This window comes from Natator depressus, chromosome 1 (genome assembly GCF_965152275.1).
Source record: "Natator depressus isolate rNatDep1 chromosome 1, rNatDep2.hap1, whole genome shotgun sequence".
Taxonomy (NCBI): domain Eukaryota; kingdom Metazoa; phylum Chordata; order Testudines; family Cheloniidae; genus Natator; species Natator depressus.
This window is the reverse complement of record NC_134234.1, coordinates 4,557,605-4,575,274: the sequence shown is the minus strand read 5'-3', so window position 1 is coordinate 4,575,274 and position 17,670 is coordinate 4,557,605. Positions and strand designations below refer to the sequence as shown.

Below are 17,670 nucleotides of genomic sequence, written 5' to 3'. Positions count from 1 at the left end.
ACCTGGTTAATCAATAATCAGAGAAAAGCCTCTTGCTTGACCATTGGAACTGCTTGCTTAACAAGTGCTGCTGCTATGGGTGCACCCGTACACACAGTGTGTGGCTTCAAGGGCTGCTACACAGAAATAACTCCCAAGCTGAGAAGTATGCACATTATATTATGAGACTGGGGAACTCTGGGATATGTTAGGATGTAGATAAATGCAGCTGCCATGTGCAGGAGCCACAGGCAGATGCCTGAAACAATGTGCCATTGTGACACAGCCGTAAAACCCAGTGTGCTCTGGGATATTTTGCTAGCCAGCTCTGTTAGCCATTAATGACATGAGTTGTATGAGATTTTATGGGGTCAGGTCATTATTTTTCTCATCTAAAATGTTCAGCCATGCAGTGCCTCACATAGATTCCAAGATCAGAAGAGACCATTGTGATCATATAATCTGTATAACACAGGCCTGAGAATTTTCCCCAAATTATTCCTAGAGCAGATTTCTTAGAGAAACATCCAACCTTGATTTAAAAATTCTCGGTGAGAGAGAATCCTCCAGGAACCTTGGTAGATAGTACCAATAGCTAATTACTCTCTCTGTCTCTTCAACGCTTAGCTGGGCAGTCGGCCATAGCAATCGTTCAGCATTTGGTCAGTTCTGGCACAACCGCAAAGGTTTGATGGGCTGACAGTCCAACATCGGAACAGACTTGATTACTCACACTGTTAAATGTATGTTTTGGGTACAGTCAGAATTTGTTTAGCTTCAACTTAGAATCATAGAATAATACAAATATAGGACCGGAAGGGACCTTGAGAGGTCATCAAATGGAGTCCCCTGCACTCACAGCAGTACCAAGTACCACTGGATTCAGCCATTGGATCATTTTACTCCTCTGTATGCTAGGCTGAAAAACTTATGATTAATAATTGTTTCCCATGTAGGTACTTACAGATTGTTATCAAGTCACCCCTTAACCAACCTTGTTAAACTGTTACACTGAACAGATTGAGCTCTTTGAGTCTATCACTGTAAGGTCGGTTTTCTAATCTTTTAATAATACTTCTGATTCTTCTATGAACCTTCTTCAGTGTATCAACATCCATCTTTAATCGTGGACACCCGAACTGGACACAGGATTCCAGCAGCAGTCGCAATAGTGCCAAAGACAGAGGTAAAATAGCGTCTATGTCTCCTTGAGATTGCCCTGGTTATCATCCCAGGGTAACATGGCCTGTTTTTGCCACGGGGTAACACTGGGAGCTCAAGTTTAGCTTATTATCTCTTCACAACCACAAATCTTTTTCAGAGTCATTGAGCATCCCATGATAGTCCACCATCATGTAAGCATCACCTACTTTCTTTGTTCCTAGATGTAGATATCTACATGGGTATATTAGAAGACATATCATTTGCTTCAACCAGTTTAGCAACTAATACAGATGGCTCTGAATCAGTGAAATGTCATCTTCATTGTATTTTCTATATGATTCCCCATCCCCCTCCTCCTGGATCCCAATTTTTTTCCTTAGTTTCTCTTGGTGTTTGCACTGGGAGAAGGGTTTCTCAGAGATACATACCGTGATCCATAGGTCACTGTCCTGAGTTCATACAGTGAAATTAGAAACTTGTAAGGTGTTTGAGGATTTCAAGCTTTTCTCTCCAATAGGCATGCAAGTTGCAGTTATGAACATTGAAGTTAATCTGCTATCATGTTACCGATTCACCTGGCTTGGTTTTTTCCCTGTGAGGACTTCTCTGGACTTGACTATGACCTAAATGATTTGGTACCATTTGCAAATTTTGCCACCTCACTGCTCACCTCCCTTTCTATATTCTTAATCACTATAAGATATTTACCGTATTATTTGTTATAAAGTGTATAACCCCCCTCACTGTGCTTTTCTTCCTTCACAGGCACCTTGAGCATTTCTTAGATGATCAACGCATCAATCACCCCATGGCCGTTTTCAACCTCACCCCCGCTGACCCTTCAACATTCACTCTAAGCGGTATTCCTGGTCTAGAAACTGCCCACATCTGGATTTCCATCCCTTTCTCTACATTCTACACTATCAGCCTGCTGGGAAATTGCACGGTCCTGTTTGTTGTAGGCACAGAGCAGACCCTATACAAACCGATGTACCTGCTGCTCTGCATGCTGGCACTCACAGACATCAGCACGTCTGTTGTGCCGAAGGCACTGTGTATATTTTGGTTCAACTTCAAAGGCATTACTGTGGGTGGCTGCCTCACCCAGATGTTCTTCCTTCATGCAGCTTCTGTTATGCAGTCAGCCGTCCTCGTGACAATGGCCTTCGATCGCTACGTTGCTATATGTGACCCTCTGAGATATGCCACCATCCTCACCAATGCACGAATAGCTAAACTGGGGCTTATGGGCTTGATAAGAGCTGTTCTCTTCATTCTGCCCATGCCCCTGCTCCTGAGCAGGCAGCCATTCTGTGCCAACCACATTATCCCCCACACGTACTGCGACCACATAGCTGTGGCAAAGATGTTTTGTGGGGACATCACAGTCAACAGGTTGTATGGCTTGGTGATAGCACTCGTAGTCGTCGTGTTAGATCTGATGTTCATTGCCCTGTCCTATGGTCTGATCATAAGGACCATCATCAGAATCTCCTCCAAGAAAGCCCACCAGAAAGCCCTCAACACCTGCACAGCACACATCTGTGTCATGCTGATGTCTTATACTCCCTGCCTCTTCTCCTCTCTGACACATCGGTTTGGTCAGGGCATCGCTCCCCACATTCACATCATCTTGGCCAACCTCTATTTCCTCATCCCCCCCATGCTCAATCCAATCATTTATGGGGTCAAAACCAAAGAGCTTCGTGACAAAGTGGGCAAATACACCTTCAGAATGTGCTCACCTGGGGCCACTGACTTTAAACCTGCATGACAAGAGGAGGAAGGATATTTCCTCAGTAATCAAGGGTGCTCTGTCCCAGTTTGGCTCAGCTCAGCATTGTGGAAGTTCACAGTCTGAGAAGTTCCTCACACCTAACATCTTATCACTCCATCACCAAGCATGGCTCTCTCCAAACTTCCCTCTTTCTGACCATCACCTCATCTCTTTCAGTGTCACCTGTCAGACTCTATCCCCACACACCCTGTCACTCAGACTTTTGATGAGTTTCAGACCACCAGAAGATACTGCAGCTTTCTGAAGCAAGGTGACTTTCCATTAGTCCCTCTGTGAACAGGGTTCTTGATCAGTTTGACAAACTAAAACTGCACTTTCTGATAGCCAAAACAAAGAAATCATCTACAATGCTGAACTTCTTTGTCATATGTACGGTGATCTGGTAAGCAAAATTTACCTGATGTTTCTCCTTCCAATACTGCAGGATGCTTGAGGATAATCCAAATGTTTGAATTGGAAAGTGTTAATACAGGAAAGCAGCTGTAGAAATTAGGAATGCTCTACTAGAGCTTATTGGTGAGAGTTGTTAAAGTGTGTGTTTTTGAGAACTGGACTGTGTTACCCTGGATTTGAGGGGTGTGTAACCCAGAAAGTGATCAAGGTAATGGCAACCCTATGATGTGTATTCAGCCACTATTCATTAATAAAATAGAACACCACATAGTTAAGGGTTGATTGGAAAGCAGGCTTTTAGATGCAAGTTCAAAACCTAGCTGGAAGCTTCTGCTAATCAGAATGGGAGGAGTGGACAGACAAGTAAATAAGTGAGAATGGAAGAAGATAAATTGATGAAAACCTTGAGTCTAGATGCCTCTGATATTAGAAGTTTATTTCAAATTAGGAAAAGTGATGATCCTGGAGGGGTCACTGTGACCTATGGGTTTTTTTTTTTTTAGAGGTTATAAAAGATTATCAAATACAGTGTACTTTGGAGCAGTCCTCTGAAGCCATCTTGAGAGTCCCTTTTCCTGATACCCTGTCTCCCCAGTGGGTGAGCAAATGGCCACTGTGAATCTGTTGTTAATTATTCAATACCGTACCAGATGTGAGGTAAATATCTGGGATCTTCTAAACCTATTGCTTATGTCTTTGTGTGCTTAAATCAAATAAACTTCAGTGTTAGACAAAGGCATACTTACTTCCATTTAATCCTTGATCAGACAGAATTGCTGTGTTCCAGTTGATTTATTCCTGACATCGCCTGCAGTGAAATAGTAAAATTTAATAGTTAATCTCCTGCTGGGGGTTCTGAAAACCCCTGGTAACAGATTTTGGTGAGCCAGCCAGGAGGTGACTGGAAAAATTAATGCAAGTGGTTTGTTTGTTTGTTTGTTTGTTTCAATAGGTGAAGTGGGCAGTGGATCAGGGTAGCAAACTGTAATTCTCCATGACATAGTGTGTGAGTTGATTCACTGTCAAATTCTGTTGTTTATTTATGGGCTTGGGCTGAGAAACCTTGTTGAATAAAGCATATGTCAGAAGGACAGGGAACACCTAGAGAGAAAGAAAGCTAGAATTAGATTTGGATAAAAACTTGGCAGATTTCATTCATGTGCATGATAATGACGTTTGGAAGCCTGGGAGCTTCACCGATCCCCGAAGCATTCCTGCAGCTCTGTAAGCATATTGCAACGATGTTGGCAGATAAGCAGATAAAAGTGTTCAAGACAGAAATAGAGAAATCTGTGAAAGAGAAAGCAATGTGCAGACTGAGGGCAGCTCAGATAGTGGTACTTCATAAGCAGGTGTGTGACAGTCAAAGATGGAATAACACATTGAAACAGTAAGTGTCAGGATTCAAACAACAGAAAACTGAGAGTGAATGTGCTGTTAGAGCCTTACCAAAATAATTCCAGGATAAGACCCAGGCAGATCTCGGAGAATGTAAGAGTCAAAGTTGTGTGCTCAAACCCATGTGGGAAGAGCAGAGGGAAATAGTGGTTCCAATTTGTGGGCATCATAGCCTTAGAAAGTGGAGTGAGTCAGCATCATATCTCTACTCCTATCCTTCTCATTATGAGAATGAGGGGGTGATTCCCATTAGCTTCCTTTTCTCTTTACTCTTCTGGGCAGTCCCTGTATGGTCCCTGTGATGTTGCACTCTATATGTTTATGGAAATATGCTTAAGAGTATAAATATGACATAACTGGAATATGCTTTATGCTAGATATGCCATGTAACATATCTTTGCAAAGGTTATGATCTACTGAATATATTCATCCTATTTGTATGCATGTGTCATTTTTATATCTGAAGTTATTAGTGTTGGCTCTATGCTTGTATTTAAAGTGTTTGCTGTAGGAAACACATAAGGAAGGTTTGGCCAACATGTTGTGAAATGATTATTAAAGTAATTGGGAGTACTTAACTAACAATGGACTTTGGGAGATGCCAATCCACTTCTGAGCTTTCCTGGGAACATTCCAACTAACATGTAAACAATGGCATTGGCCTGCAAAAAGCTGAATCATTCATGGACATGTGACTTGCCCAGGTGGTTACAAACTCCATCTTGTTGCTGCAATTTTGCACAGAAGAACAAAGGGGTTTCCGCCCACAAGAGAGAGAATATAGAAGGCCCTGGAAGCCTCTACATTTTGTCTTCAGCTGGCTCAAGAGATGGCTCAAGAGACCTACAATGTTGGTCTGAAAAGGATTGGGCCCAGACTAGAAAGGAGTCTAGTCTGTGAAAGAAACTTATTGGAACATCTCTGAGGGTGAGATTTATCTGTATTCAGTTTCTTAATGTATTAGGCTTAGACTTTCGTGTTTTGTTTTATTTTGCTTGGTAACTTTGTTCTGTCTGTTTTTACTTGGAACTACTTAAATTCTACTTTTTATAGTTAATAAAATCATTTTTGTTTATTAATTACCCCAGAGTAAGTGATTAATACTTGGGGGAGCAAACAGCTGTGCATATCTCTCTATCAGTGTTATAGAGGGAGAACAATTTACAAGTTTTATTTGGGGTTTAGGCTCCCAGAAAGACTGAGTACTGGGTGCTGGGAAGGTCCCTGTTAACTGAGAAGCCCCTGGGCTAAGTGAATCCTAGTTTCTGGGAACTGCAGGGGGGCATGGCCCAACCTCTTGGTCAGTGCTGGAGCCAACTGGTGTGTCTAGCTCAGCAAGGTATGATGGGATAACATGATTTTGGCAATTAATTGATCTTTAAATATTCATGGTAAATAGGCCCAATGCCTTGTGATGCGATGTTAGATGGGGTGGGATCTGAGTTACTACAGAGAATTCTTTCCTGGGTATCTGGCTGGTGAATCTTGCCCATATGCTCAGGGTTTAGCTGATCGCCGTATTTGGGGCCGGGAAGGAATTTTCCTCCAGGGCAGATTGGAAGAGGCCCTGGAGGTTTTTCACCTTCCTCTGTAGCATGGGACACGGGTCACTTGCTGGAGGATTCTCTGCTCCTTGAAGTCTTTAAACCACGATTTGAGGACTTTAATAGCTCACACATAGGTGAAAGGTTTTTTGAAGGAGTGAGTGGGTGAGATTCTGTGGCCTGCGTTGTGCAGGAGGTCAGACTAGATGATCATAATGGTTCCTTCTGAACTTAATATCTATGAATCTATGAATCTATAAGATGGGAGCAGAGGGAAGCATTCTCTGGCAGGGGGGTTTGTTCTTAGTGGTATCCCAGCACATCTAATGACAGTCTTGAGGGAGTATCTGTGACCCAACCCATCACCGCCCCTTGCTTGAAATTCTGGAAGAGTTGCAGAAACCCATAGCCCCCATGGTAGTTGATATTGGTCCCCCAGGGAATAACCCAGGAGGGGAAGAATGGGTAGAGGTCAGGCTCTTCACCCCTGACCAGACTAGAGCCTCAGGAAAACTGGTTGAGCCATTAACCCAGAGCAACAGCCTTGTAATGGCTGGTCTCACTCTGGCATATGTGGCAGCAACTCCCACTCACCTCTTGGTGCCAGAATAGGAGCTCGGGGTAGGGGTTTCTAGATGCTTTTGCCCCTAGGGGCCTACTTCTAGATTCATAGTTGTTCTCTGTACTTTCCTCTGCTTAGGTTTTCCTTTCAGCCTAAGTCATGCTTTTCTCATTTCCCATCTTTGCTTCTTCTCCCCCTCTCCACTTTTTCTCATTCTTTGCTTTTTCTCTTGCCCCCGCTCTCTCTCCCTTCTCTTTCTCCCGCCCCACCCCCCTCCATTGAAAGTACTTATTATCTTTGAGGATATAGTTGCCAGGCAATTATAGATTAGTACCTAGGAAGCATTTTTGAGAAAATCAGTAAATTTCCAAATGAAGGATCTGGCCCAAAGATTGAAGAGTTTGTGTCTGCATGAAACAATCTTGTTTAAAGCTATGGCCTCTCCTAAATAAAAAGTTAAAGGAGAGCAAAAATGAAAAAAGGAAAGTGAATGAAGTCAGGCGCTTCAAGGGTCAAGTCAAAGCTCTTGATTCCTTGTAGGTGAAAATTTAGAGATATCCCCTAAGGCTTGTCCACCCTGGAATTTTTGTTAAGGCTGACTGAGCATGCAGGAAAAACGCCGGAGTGCACCAATACCACAGCCATTTGCCTCCCTGTAGGGAGGCCGGAGATCTGCAGATATGGCACCTTTAGACACTGATGGGTGAAGGAGGTTCATGTTTTATGTGAAGTTTGAAGGAGGGGCTTTTGGACAGAATTTGTTGTTAGACACAAGTGCCACTTATTCTTTGATGAGTACTCAGAATAAGAACCTGTTAGACCCTCTGGCTGTAGTTAAGTCTTTACAGGAGTTTAATGAGACAAAGAATGTTGTTCCCTTCTGCAGAAATATTTTGTAATAAGTGTGAAAGAGGGGAAATAAAGACTAATTTGGCTTAATGAATTTGGGAGGAGAAGGGATTTTGGGAACTGATGTCTTAAGAGAATTAAGAGTGTTAGTTGATTTTGCTAATCAGGTTCGAAGGAAAACACCTTCTGGCACATCCTGGGAGCCAGTGGAGATTTTAGCAAGCACCAGATAGCAGCCCTTAAGGTATCTGAATGTTGCCAATTGCAGAAACACTGGAAGGCATGGGCCAAGAATAAAACAGAATGTGGCAAAATGGAGGCAGAGACCCTAGTTACAGGCCCCGATACCCCACCCCAGAAGCGGTACAGGTATCCAAGGGAGACAGAAGCCGCCTGAAAGAAACAATCGGTGGGCTTTTAAAGCCAAGAGATTTTAGTGAAACAGTTAAGCCCCAATAATGTTGTTCTCTGGCTGTTCCTTAACAGTGACATCAAGACCTGGAGGCTGGTAGTTAATTTCCCCCCTTGGATTGGGGGACATCACCAATGGCATCCACTGTGTGTGTGTTGGGGAGCAGTGCTTTTCCTGTTTTTGATTTAGCCAATGCGTACTTTGCTATCCTTTGACATTGGGACAGCGATTAAAAATTTGCTTTTCCCTTTCAAAGGAAGCAGTTGTGTTTTGCCAGGATGCCCCTGTAATCAAGATGTGGGAGGAGATGCCTGAAAGAGACAGTGTGATTTTCTTATGTGTGTAATGTCAATGGACCCGGGTCATCAGCGAGTGGGATTGAACCTGGGACCTTTGGGGCTAAAGCCATGATCCCCTACCGCATGAGCTAAAAGCCAGCTGGCCCCTAACTCAGGCTGTAGAGCAGCCAAACTTCACTCTCCCTCTCGTGGTCTCAGTGCCTCAGGGTCACATGTGGATAACATCCTGATTTGTAATGAGACCAGAGAAGGGAATTTGGAACTATTGGATAGAGTGTTACAAAAGATTCAGGAAACTGGGTTTAAAGTAAGCCCAAAGAAAGTCCCATGTGGATTCAATTATTCTGTTTTAGCTTTTGCTCTGTTTCAACTCACATTTGAAAGGAATTGAAATGACAATGTGACATTTCATGACACAAGGGAAGCTGAGACACGTGCTACTAATCATTCGACCCCTCAGGTGCAAGGGATTGTTTTGGAGTCAAGTCAAAGAGCTTGCAGCAGAAATAAAAAACCTTGTCAGTGGAATCCAAGGAGAGCAGCCAGCGCGGCTTCAGAACTTTGCCATTTTCAAGCTTTCTGTATAAAAATATCATAGAAAATGGTGATTCTGCTTCTCCAGAGGAGAATTCATGTCCTTTTACTTTTGGTGGCCCGTTGGTCACCCTGAATTTGGGTGTTAGATTGGGCCATGAAGCAGAATCAGAAATGGCATCGCCAAGGCCTGTAATGGGAATCATTTCGTCTCTATGGCTAGTGGCATCAGCATTATTCTGGTCTAGATAAAGAATTTCTGTTTTATTTAGGTCTCTCTGGTTCTCTTGCAATGATTCTTGAATGTTGAATTGTGGATCACCTATGCATTTCTCTTCTGATGTCTCTTCTATGACCATCTCAGGATTACTGCATGGGTTGCTCTTAACAGATTTCAAGCACTTTTTCATTGCATCTTCACCTTTCTTCACTTGCACTCATTACTTTTCATTTCCTGTTCTGTACACCTGACATCTCTCCTTTAGGTCCTGGTGACATTTTCTTTCCTTCCAAGTTTCCTGAAATACCAAAACACCCAGGTTTCAGAGTAGCAGCCGTGTTAGTCTGTATTCGCAAAAAGATGCATCCGATGAAGTGAGCTGTAGCTCACGAAAGCTTATGCTCAAATAAAGTTGTTAGTCTCTAAGGTGCCACAAGTCCTCCTGTTCTTTTTGCAAAAAAAACAGACAAGCACCCAATTATAGGACATTTGTCACAGGTTTGCGTTGTAGCAGCTTTAAATCTTGAACTCTTTGAATCTCAGCTTCTACTGTCATAGAAAACATATCTGACCTCCCCCCATAATTTCCCATAATTGTGAAAATTAAAAAAGATAAAATACAAAAAAGCTTACAGATAAAGCCTCGCTATTGCCCATCAGTTATAAAAAAGAAAAGGAATTCTCCAAGCCTATTTATAAGGCACTAGAGCAGCAGGGTTGAAGTATGGGAGGGTGGGGGAAGGGAGGGAGTGTTATCTCCCGCTAGAGTTGTCTCCCAGTTTAAGTGACTGAAACCCTGTAAATCACAATCCCACATTATTTGAGCATAAGCTTTCGTGAGCTACAGCTCACTTCATCGGATGCATCTTTTTGCGAATACAGACTAACATCCGATGAAGTGAGCTGTAGCTCACGAAAGCTTATGCTCAAATAAATTGGTTAGTCTCTAAGGTGCCACAAGTCCTCCTTTTCTTTTTGCGAATACAGACTAAGACGGCTGCTACTCTGAATCCCACATTGTTCTCACACTAACAGCAGGAACCCCAGTGACTTCCAGAAAACAAAGAAGGTTTGCAGGATATGGGATTAAGTCAGAGATGGGAGTAAAGGAAGGAGTTTCCTTATTCTTGATGCAGTATAGAAATGTGTACAGCACTTTCCCCAACAGCGTAGCCAAGGCCTTGCCCCAAGGAAGGTCAGTATTCTGTGAAGTACAGCTGGTGGGAACAGAAACAGTTACAAACAGAAAGCCGGAGGGTGGGGATAGGCAATCAGGGATTGAAAGAAAGGGAGATGGGTTTCAAGGTGGTCACAGCAGGCAGGTGCCATCTACTTAATGGTTAATTTGGCATTAAAACTCCAAAGCCACTGTGCTGGGAACATCCCTGGTACAGGGCTCAGCGCAGGGGTCAGCAGGCTACTCCCCTACCCACTGTGGCCCCCATTCCTATTCAGAGGGGGGGAGGCACATGGGGAAGCTGATCTCACACCCATTTACCTCCTGTCCATCTGCCTGCCTGACATTGGGGAGGCAGCCCCAGGGCCAAGCGAGTGAAGCTTCTGAGCCTGGGGAGCAGAGAGGACCCAAATCTGCTGATAGTTGGTGTGTGTGTGCAAATTTAATGGTCCCCTCCCCCAATAACTCAAGTCACACACACCCCGTCCCCAGGCAGCCTTATCCTTACCCTCAGTACCCCTATGGGAAAGCAGCTGTTTCTCCTATACCTCTCCCTTCAGAGCTAAAGCAGCAGCCTCTCCCTACATCTCCCAGCCATTTGGTGCATGTGCTGTTTGTTTGGCTCTCCTGGTCTCCAGCTCCAGCAAGTGCCGTGCAGGGACCAAAGCACTTGGCAGGCAAACCCTGGGAGAAAACGGTGTGTCCCCATGTGTCACTCGTCTGCAGGGGGAGGCTGGGAGCAGGCTGAAGTGCCCCGGGTTAGCGTGGTGCTCACCTGTGGGGAGCCAAGTGTGCACTCCCCTCCCTGGCAGGAGGGCCGGTTGAAAAAGCAAGCCCTTTCCTGGACAGGTCTGGGGCTCTTAGAGGACAGTAATGCGGGCCCACCCCCACCACAACCTAGATACCAGGGAGGATCCGAACCCTCAGCTACGACACAGAGCTGCTGGCACATGCACCCCTCCTCCTTCTCCTCCTCACCCCCCACCAACCTCAGCCATCCATCCCAGAGATCAGATTGGGAACCGCTTCCATCCGAGCCCCACTCCAAGCACGGCTTCTAACGCAGGGGGCCCTCTGTCCCGGGAGAGTGGGGATCCCTGCTTCCACTGGAGGAGTTAGCTGGCTTAGTGCCTGCCTGGTCAAGCTGCAGCTTGGGTCTGTCCTCAGCGCTGCGTGTCTCTCACCTGGCTGGCTGCCTCCCTCTGTGAGCCCAGCTGGCTGTCGGTCCACAGCACATGGGAGGTATCAAATCACACCCCCTTCAGTACCTCACCCTGGTCCATCAACGACCAGCCCTAGGTTTGCCACCCAGTCTGATTGTGATCATTTAGGACATGGTCTAGGGCAGTGCTCTTCACTATTTTTGAAGTGGGGACCACCTTGGCAAAAAGCCTTCAATGTGGGAACCACATCAACTACTAAATAACACGTTGCTCACTACTCCTGAACGATGTAAGGTGACAGAGCCACTCGTGTAACTAAGACAAAGTCTATTGGTGCACATAAAAAAATTAATCTTGGGTGGGGCCAGGGATGAGGAGTTTAGGGTTCAGGCAGGCTGCCCCAGGGCTGGGGCCAGAGGACTCACCCCAGCCCTCTCACTGCGAGCAGCAGCTAGTTCTGGGGAAGGGGCCCTCTGTCCCCTCCAGCATCAGGGAGGTCTGGGGCCATGGAAAGAGGCCCAGGGTAGCCTGAAAGCCCCAACTCCCTCCCTTCCCCAGTTCCTGACCACCCTCTACCTCTCTCCTATCCAGGTCCCTGCTGTGTGGCCCTTTGGAGCTGCTGCACAGCTAATCACAGCCTGCTGTGCGGCCGCTCAGCTTAGAGGGACCTTAGGCAGGGAGCTGCACTTAGGGTCACTGGGAGCTGCCACGAGCTCACGGGCCTTGCAGTGAAGAGCACTGGGCTAGGGTGTCCAGACTGTGGGCGCTGACTCCACACCAGCCCTTCCCCTGACCTGCTGATCAAACCACGTACAATGTATTAAACAGCAACTCTAAGAAAAATAAGGAACAAATGGGAAAGGTTAAAGGAAAGAAGGGACCCGCCTTATGGGCATGGGAAACACTGCAAACAGCCGTCTCGGGGATGTAAAGAAAGTTCACAGTCTGTTCACACTCTGAAAGTTCACATGTCTCAGGCCTCCTGGCTGTGCTGTGGTGATACCATGGGTCAGACACCTGCTCTGACAGTAGCCACATGCCCTCAGGTTCTAGCTGGCAGGAGCCTTCTCCCCAGCATCTGCCCTCCCATCAGATCCACATCTCCCTTTCTGAGTCCAGCCTTCAAGGCCCTGCTGGCTAGCAACATCTCCCTGTGCTGGGCCCTCTGTCCATGGATCCACCTTGCTCTTCCCAGCTTAGGGATTGGCAAGCTATGGCCTGGGGGCCACATCCGGCACTTCAGGTGCCTTAATCTGGCCCTCCAGTTCCCACCAGGGAGTGGGGTTTGGGGCTAGCTCCACTCCAGCTGGGGTGCGGAGATGGAGGCTTGACCTGCTCCACATGTGCAGTGGCTCTGCATTGCTCCTGGAAACTGCAGCATGTCCCCCACTCTGGCTCCTACATGTAGGGGCAGCCAGGGAGTTCCACACACTGACCCCACCCTAAGTGCCAACGGCGCAGCCCCAGTGTCTAGGAACTGTGGCCAATGGGTGCTGCAGGGGCGGCACGTGGGGACCGGGCAGCATGCAGAGGTGCCTGGCCGTGCCTCCACCTAGGAGCCGGAGTGGGACATGCCACTGCTTCCAGGAGCTGCTTGAGGTAAGCACCACCAGGAGCCTGCACCCCTGACCTCCTCCACCCCCAGCTGGAGCCCTCACTCCCTCCCGCACCCCAACCCCCAATTTCATGAGCATTCATGGCTCTCCATACAATTTCCATACCCAGGTGTGGCCCTTGGGCCAAAAAGTTTGCCCACTCCTGTCCTAGCTGCTCATAATGCTCTGCTAGTGGCATATTTGGTGTCCACTGTCCTGGCTCCCGGTCCTGGTCTGCTCCAGCTGCATCTCCCCAGCTCTGCCTCAGCACCGCTGCTCTGCCACAAGCCCAGCTCTCGCTCTTCTGGCTCCGTTCTGTGTCCTTGGCTCCAGCCCAGCTCTGGCTCTGCTGGGCTGCTTCTCTGACCCCTGCCCGCGTTGCCAGATTTCTACTGCATTAATAGCCCCAAAGCCACATACATACTAATCTAAAAGTAGCCCAATCTATTAAACAAAGGTTTTTATTATTAATTATTATTATTTATTATTATTATTATTTATTATTAACACATCAATTTATACATCAAGTAACAAATGAAAGGAAAAATGTCCAAACTGTCAGGGTGGTTAGGCACTGGAATACATTGCCTAGGGAGGTTGTGGAATCTCCATGATTAGAGATTTTTAATAGCAGGTTGGACAAACACTTGTCTGGGATGTTATAGATGGAGCTGGTCCTGCCATGAGTGCAGGGGACTGGACTTGATGACATCTCGAGGGCCCTTCCAGTTCCATGCGTCTATGAATTCAAAAGGAAACACATCTCATTCAATTACAAATGACATGGATGAGGCTAAACAAGCTATTGTCCAATTATTAGGTGCAGGGAGATCAGGCAGTAAATGTCCCCTGGGAAGAAGTTGGATTAAAGGGATGGATTACTGTACATGGTATTGCAATAAGAATTATTTTAGGATATATACAATGTAAGATTAACAAATTAGAAGAAAGAGAGCAATTGTCCATACAGGCAACAGATATTGATCCTGGTAAATATGTATCCAAAATGTCTATGCTAGAGATATATCAGAAGGTAGAACACCATTATGAAATCCTGCCTCCATCCTGAGAGGTGGAAATTAATGTGGAACATAGAATCATGGCACTGGAAGGGACCTCAAGAGGTCATCTTCTCCATTCCCCTGCACTCATGGCATGTCGGCACACATCCGCTATCCACCCCTTCATCTATGTGATGGGGGTTTTATGCAATCACCCTATCGAAGGGGGGACTTGTAGCCCATAAGGCCAGTTTGCTAGATTGCTAGATTGCAGAATATGTTTTCTTTATTGGTTTTATTGATTATATTATTTTCTTGGGTTTTTGTTTATGTTGAATTCCAGTATATATTATGCATAATAGTTATTCATTGTAGTTGGCTGTAATGCAAGGAACCTACAGGCCTGTATCATGCATGATTAGCTAGAGAAAGTCAGTATGACAAGCCCAGTATCCTGTCCTCTGACAGTGGCCAATGGCAGGTGCCCCAAAGGGAATGAACAGAACAGGGAATCATCAAGTGGTCCATGCCCTGGCGTCCAATCACAGCTTCTGGCAAACAGAGGCTGGGCACACCATCCCTGCCCATCCTGGCTAATAGCTATTGACGGACCTATCTTCCATGAATATATGTTATAATATGTTAGCCTATAGAGTAAGTGTACCCAAAGAATTATCTGGGTGAGAAAATAAGTTTTGGATATGGTAGATTGGGCCCTAATTAAGGCAGTGCCAGGACCCTATCAGAGGGTGAATAACCGTGCAGGAGAGCCACTCTTTCTATCTCCTATCAAACTATCAGCTCCTCTTTGCAGTATAGCTTAGCTACTTAACACTCGAACCTAATCCCAATCAACTTGGGAAGCCTGCACAATCATATTCATTATGCATGCCAGAGATGAGGCTGGTGCTCTGTTTCTGACTACCAGGTATTCCGGGAAGGGTATGGGTATACTAGTTTAAGTAGTCTTTTAGAATAGAGATGTTACCACCAGTGCTCATATAACTGTATTACTTCTTTGTGACTCTATGTTTTATATCATTTATTATTCTTTCATTCATTTTAATAAAGATCTTAATATTCTGGTATTGTCCTCAGTATAAGTGTCCTTGCCACATGCAACCTGAGGGTCTACTCATGTCATTGAATTCTCTGAGTTTTCTAATCCCGTTGCCTGAATTGGGAAAAGAACCGAATCTCTTCTGATCAGATAATTGGGGAGCCATATTTAAACTAGCCAATAAATTCAAGTCAACAATATACACCCTAAGACAAAGAATGTTTGCTAAAAGTTCCTCTTGCATCTTGTTGTGCAGTTTTGTTTTTATCAAGTTCATTTGAGAAAACAGTCTTTCAACTGCAGCACTGCTAAAAGGTAGGGACAGCAATGAAAGAAGAACTGAGCAAAATTCATTAAAGTTTTTATCCTCAGCAGCATCCATGTGTTTGAGAACTTCAACCCCAAACTGCTCTACTTGGTTGTCCTGAGTATGAGGCCAGTGAACCAGAAGCAAAACTCTCCATTGCTTCCCCAGTTGTCCAAGCCTCCACAAAACAATGGCAAAAATGAGATATCAGCCCATATAGGTCATGAAGTACTTAGTACTGCAAGTGATTTAATCACCTTGACGTTTGGTGGCAATCTCTGTTTCATCTGTTTCATGAACTCCAAGATGAAATCTTGACATCTACTTTTGACATTTTTGAGGGTTAGTGTGTGTTTTGAAAGGTCCACCTGAAAGCAATTCCAAAATCGACTGCACAAAGTGGTAAGAAGTTTGACTCAAAGGTGATGCCATGGTTTAACACAGAAGTCCTGTTCTCAAAAACACGTTTTCACAACTCTCACCAATAAGTTTTAGTAAAATGTCCTTTCCTGTGTTAGCATTTTCAAACTGAAATATTTGGTTTATCATCCAAGCTTCCTGAAGGATTGGACGTAGAAAAATCAGGTAAATTTTGCTCACCAGATCACTGCACATATGATAAAGAAGTTCAGCAGTGTAGTTTGTTTTTTTGTCTTGGCTATCAGCAAGTGTAGCTTCCATTTGTCAAACTGACCAAGAACCCTGTTCACAAAGGGGCTAATGGCAAGCCACCTTATTTTATAAAGCTGCACTATCTGCTGGTGGTGTGGAAATCACGAAAAGTCTGAGTGACAGTGAGTATAGGGATGCGGGCTGATGGGTGACACTGAAAGAGATCAGGTGATGTTAAGATAGAGAGAATTCAGCAACACAAGGAGCAGTGCTTGGCGATAGAGTGATATGATGTTAGGTGTGAAGACATTCTCAGACTGAACTTCCACAATGCTGAGCTCAGCCAAAATGAAACAGAGCGTACTTGACTGATGAGGAGATAGCCTTCCTCCTCTTGTTATGCAGGTTTAAAGTCAGTGGCCCCCAGCGATCACCTTCTGCAGATGTACTTGACCACTTTGTCATGAAGCTCTTTGGTTTTGACCCCATAAATGATAGGATTGAGCATGGGGGGAATGAGGAGATAGAGGTTGGTCAAGATGATGTGAACATGGGGAGCGATGCCCTGACCAAACCGGTGTGTCAACTTGGAGAAGAGGGAGGGAGTATAAGACATCAGCATCACACAGATGTGGGCTGTACAGGTGTTGAGTGCTTTCTGGTGGGCTTTCTTGGTGGAGATTCTGAGGATGGCCCTGATGACGAGACCGTAGGACAGGGCAATGAGCATCAGGTCTAACCCGATAACTGTAACAGCTATCACCAAGCCATACATCTTGTTGACTGTGATGTCCCCTGTGGATATCTTCACCACAGCTATGTGCTCGCAGTACATGTGGGGGATAATGCGGTTGGTACAGAATGGTTGCCTCTTCAGGAGCAGGGGCATGGGCAGAATGAAGAGAACAGCTCTTATCAAACCCACTAGCCCTAGCTTAGCTATTCGTGCATTGGTGAGGATGGTGGCGTATCTCAGAGGGTTACATATGGCAATGTAGCGATCGAAGGCCATTGTCACAAGGATAGATGAGTGCATAACAGAAACCACATGAAGGAAGAACATCTGGGTGAGGCAGCCATCCACAGTAATGCCTTTCAGATTGAACCAAAATATACACAGTGCCTTCGGTATGACAGAGCTAGACATGCTGATGTCTGTGAGCGCCAGCATGCAGAGCAGCAGGTACATCGGCTTGTGTAGGGTCTGCTCTTTCACTACAACAAACAGAACCACGAAATTTCCCAACAGGCTGATAATGTAGAACATAGACAAAGGGATGGAAATCAGGATATGGGCAGCTTCCAGGCCAGGGATGCCCATAAGGATGAATGTTGAAGGGTCAGAGCGGGTGAGGTTGAAAGATGCCATGAGGTGAGGTTGATGCATTGATTGGGCTTAGAAATGTTCAAGGTGTCTGCAAAGGGAGAGAAGCACAGCCGTGGAGTAACACAGTTTATAACAAATAGTACGGTAAATATTTTATAGTTATTACCAATCTAGAAAGGGGGATGAGCAGTGAGGTGGCAACATTTACAGATGGCACCAGATTATTTAGGTCATAGTCAAGCCCAGAGAAGTCCTCAGAGGGAGCTAACCAAGCCA

The 17,670-nt window shown here is 45.4% G+C and overlaps 1 protein-coding gene and 1 pseudogene across 1 annotated transcript; one reads left to right on the top strand and one right to left on the bottom strand.

The window, feature by feature from the left end:
- The first annotated feature begins 1,951 nt into the window (after positions 1-1,951).
- Positions 1,952-2,901, top strand: LOC141976066 (olfactory receptor 52P1-like; annotated as a pseudogene).
- Positions 2,902-16,497: 13,596 nt separating this feature from the next.
- On the bottom strand, positions 16,498-17,436 carry LOC141975997 (olfactory receptor 52P1-like). Its single transcript, XM_074936778.1, has one exon. It carries the CDS (start codon positions 17,434-17,436, stop codon positions 16,498-16,500), a length of 939 nt encoding a protein of 312 aa, XP_074792879.1.
- Positions 17,437-17,670: the final 234 nt, after the last annotated feature.

Bases quoted from the DNA above. Each gene is read 5' to 3' on its own strand.
- LOC141975997 (XM_074936778.1), bottom strand. From the start codon at position 17,436: ATGGCATCTTTCAACCTCACCCGCTCTGACCCTTCAACATTCATCCTT.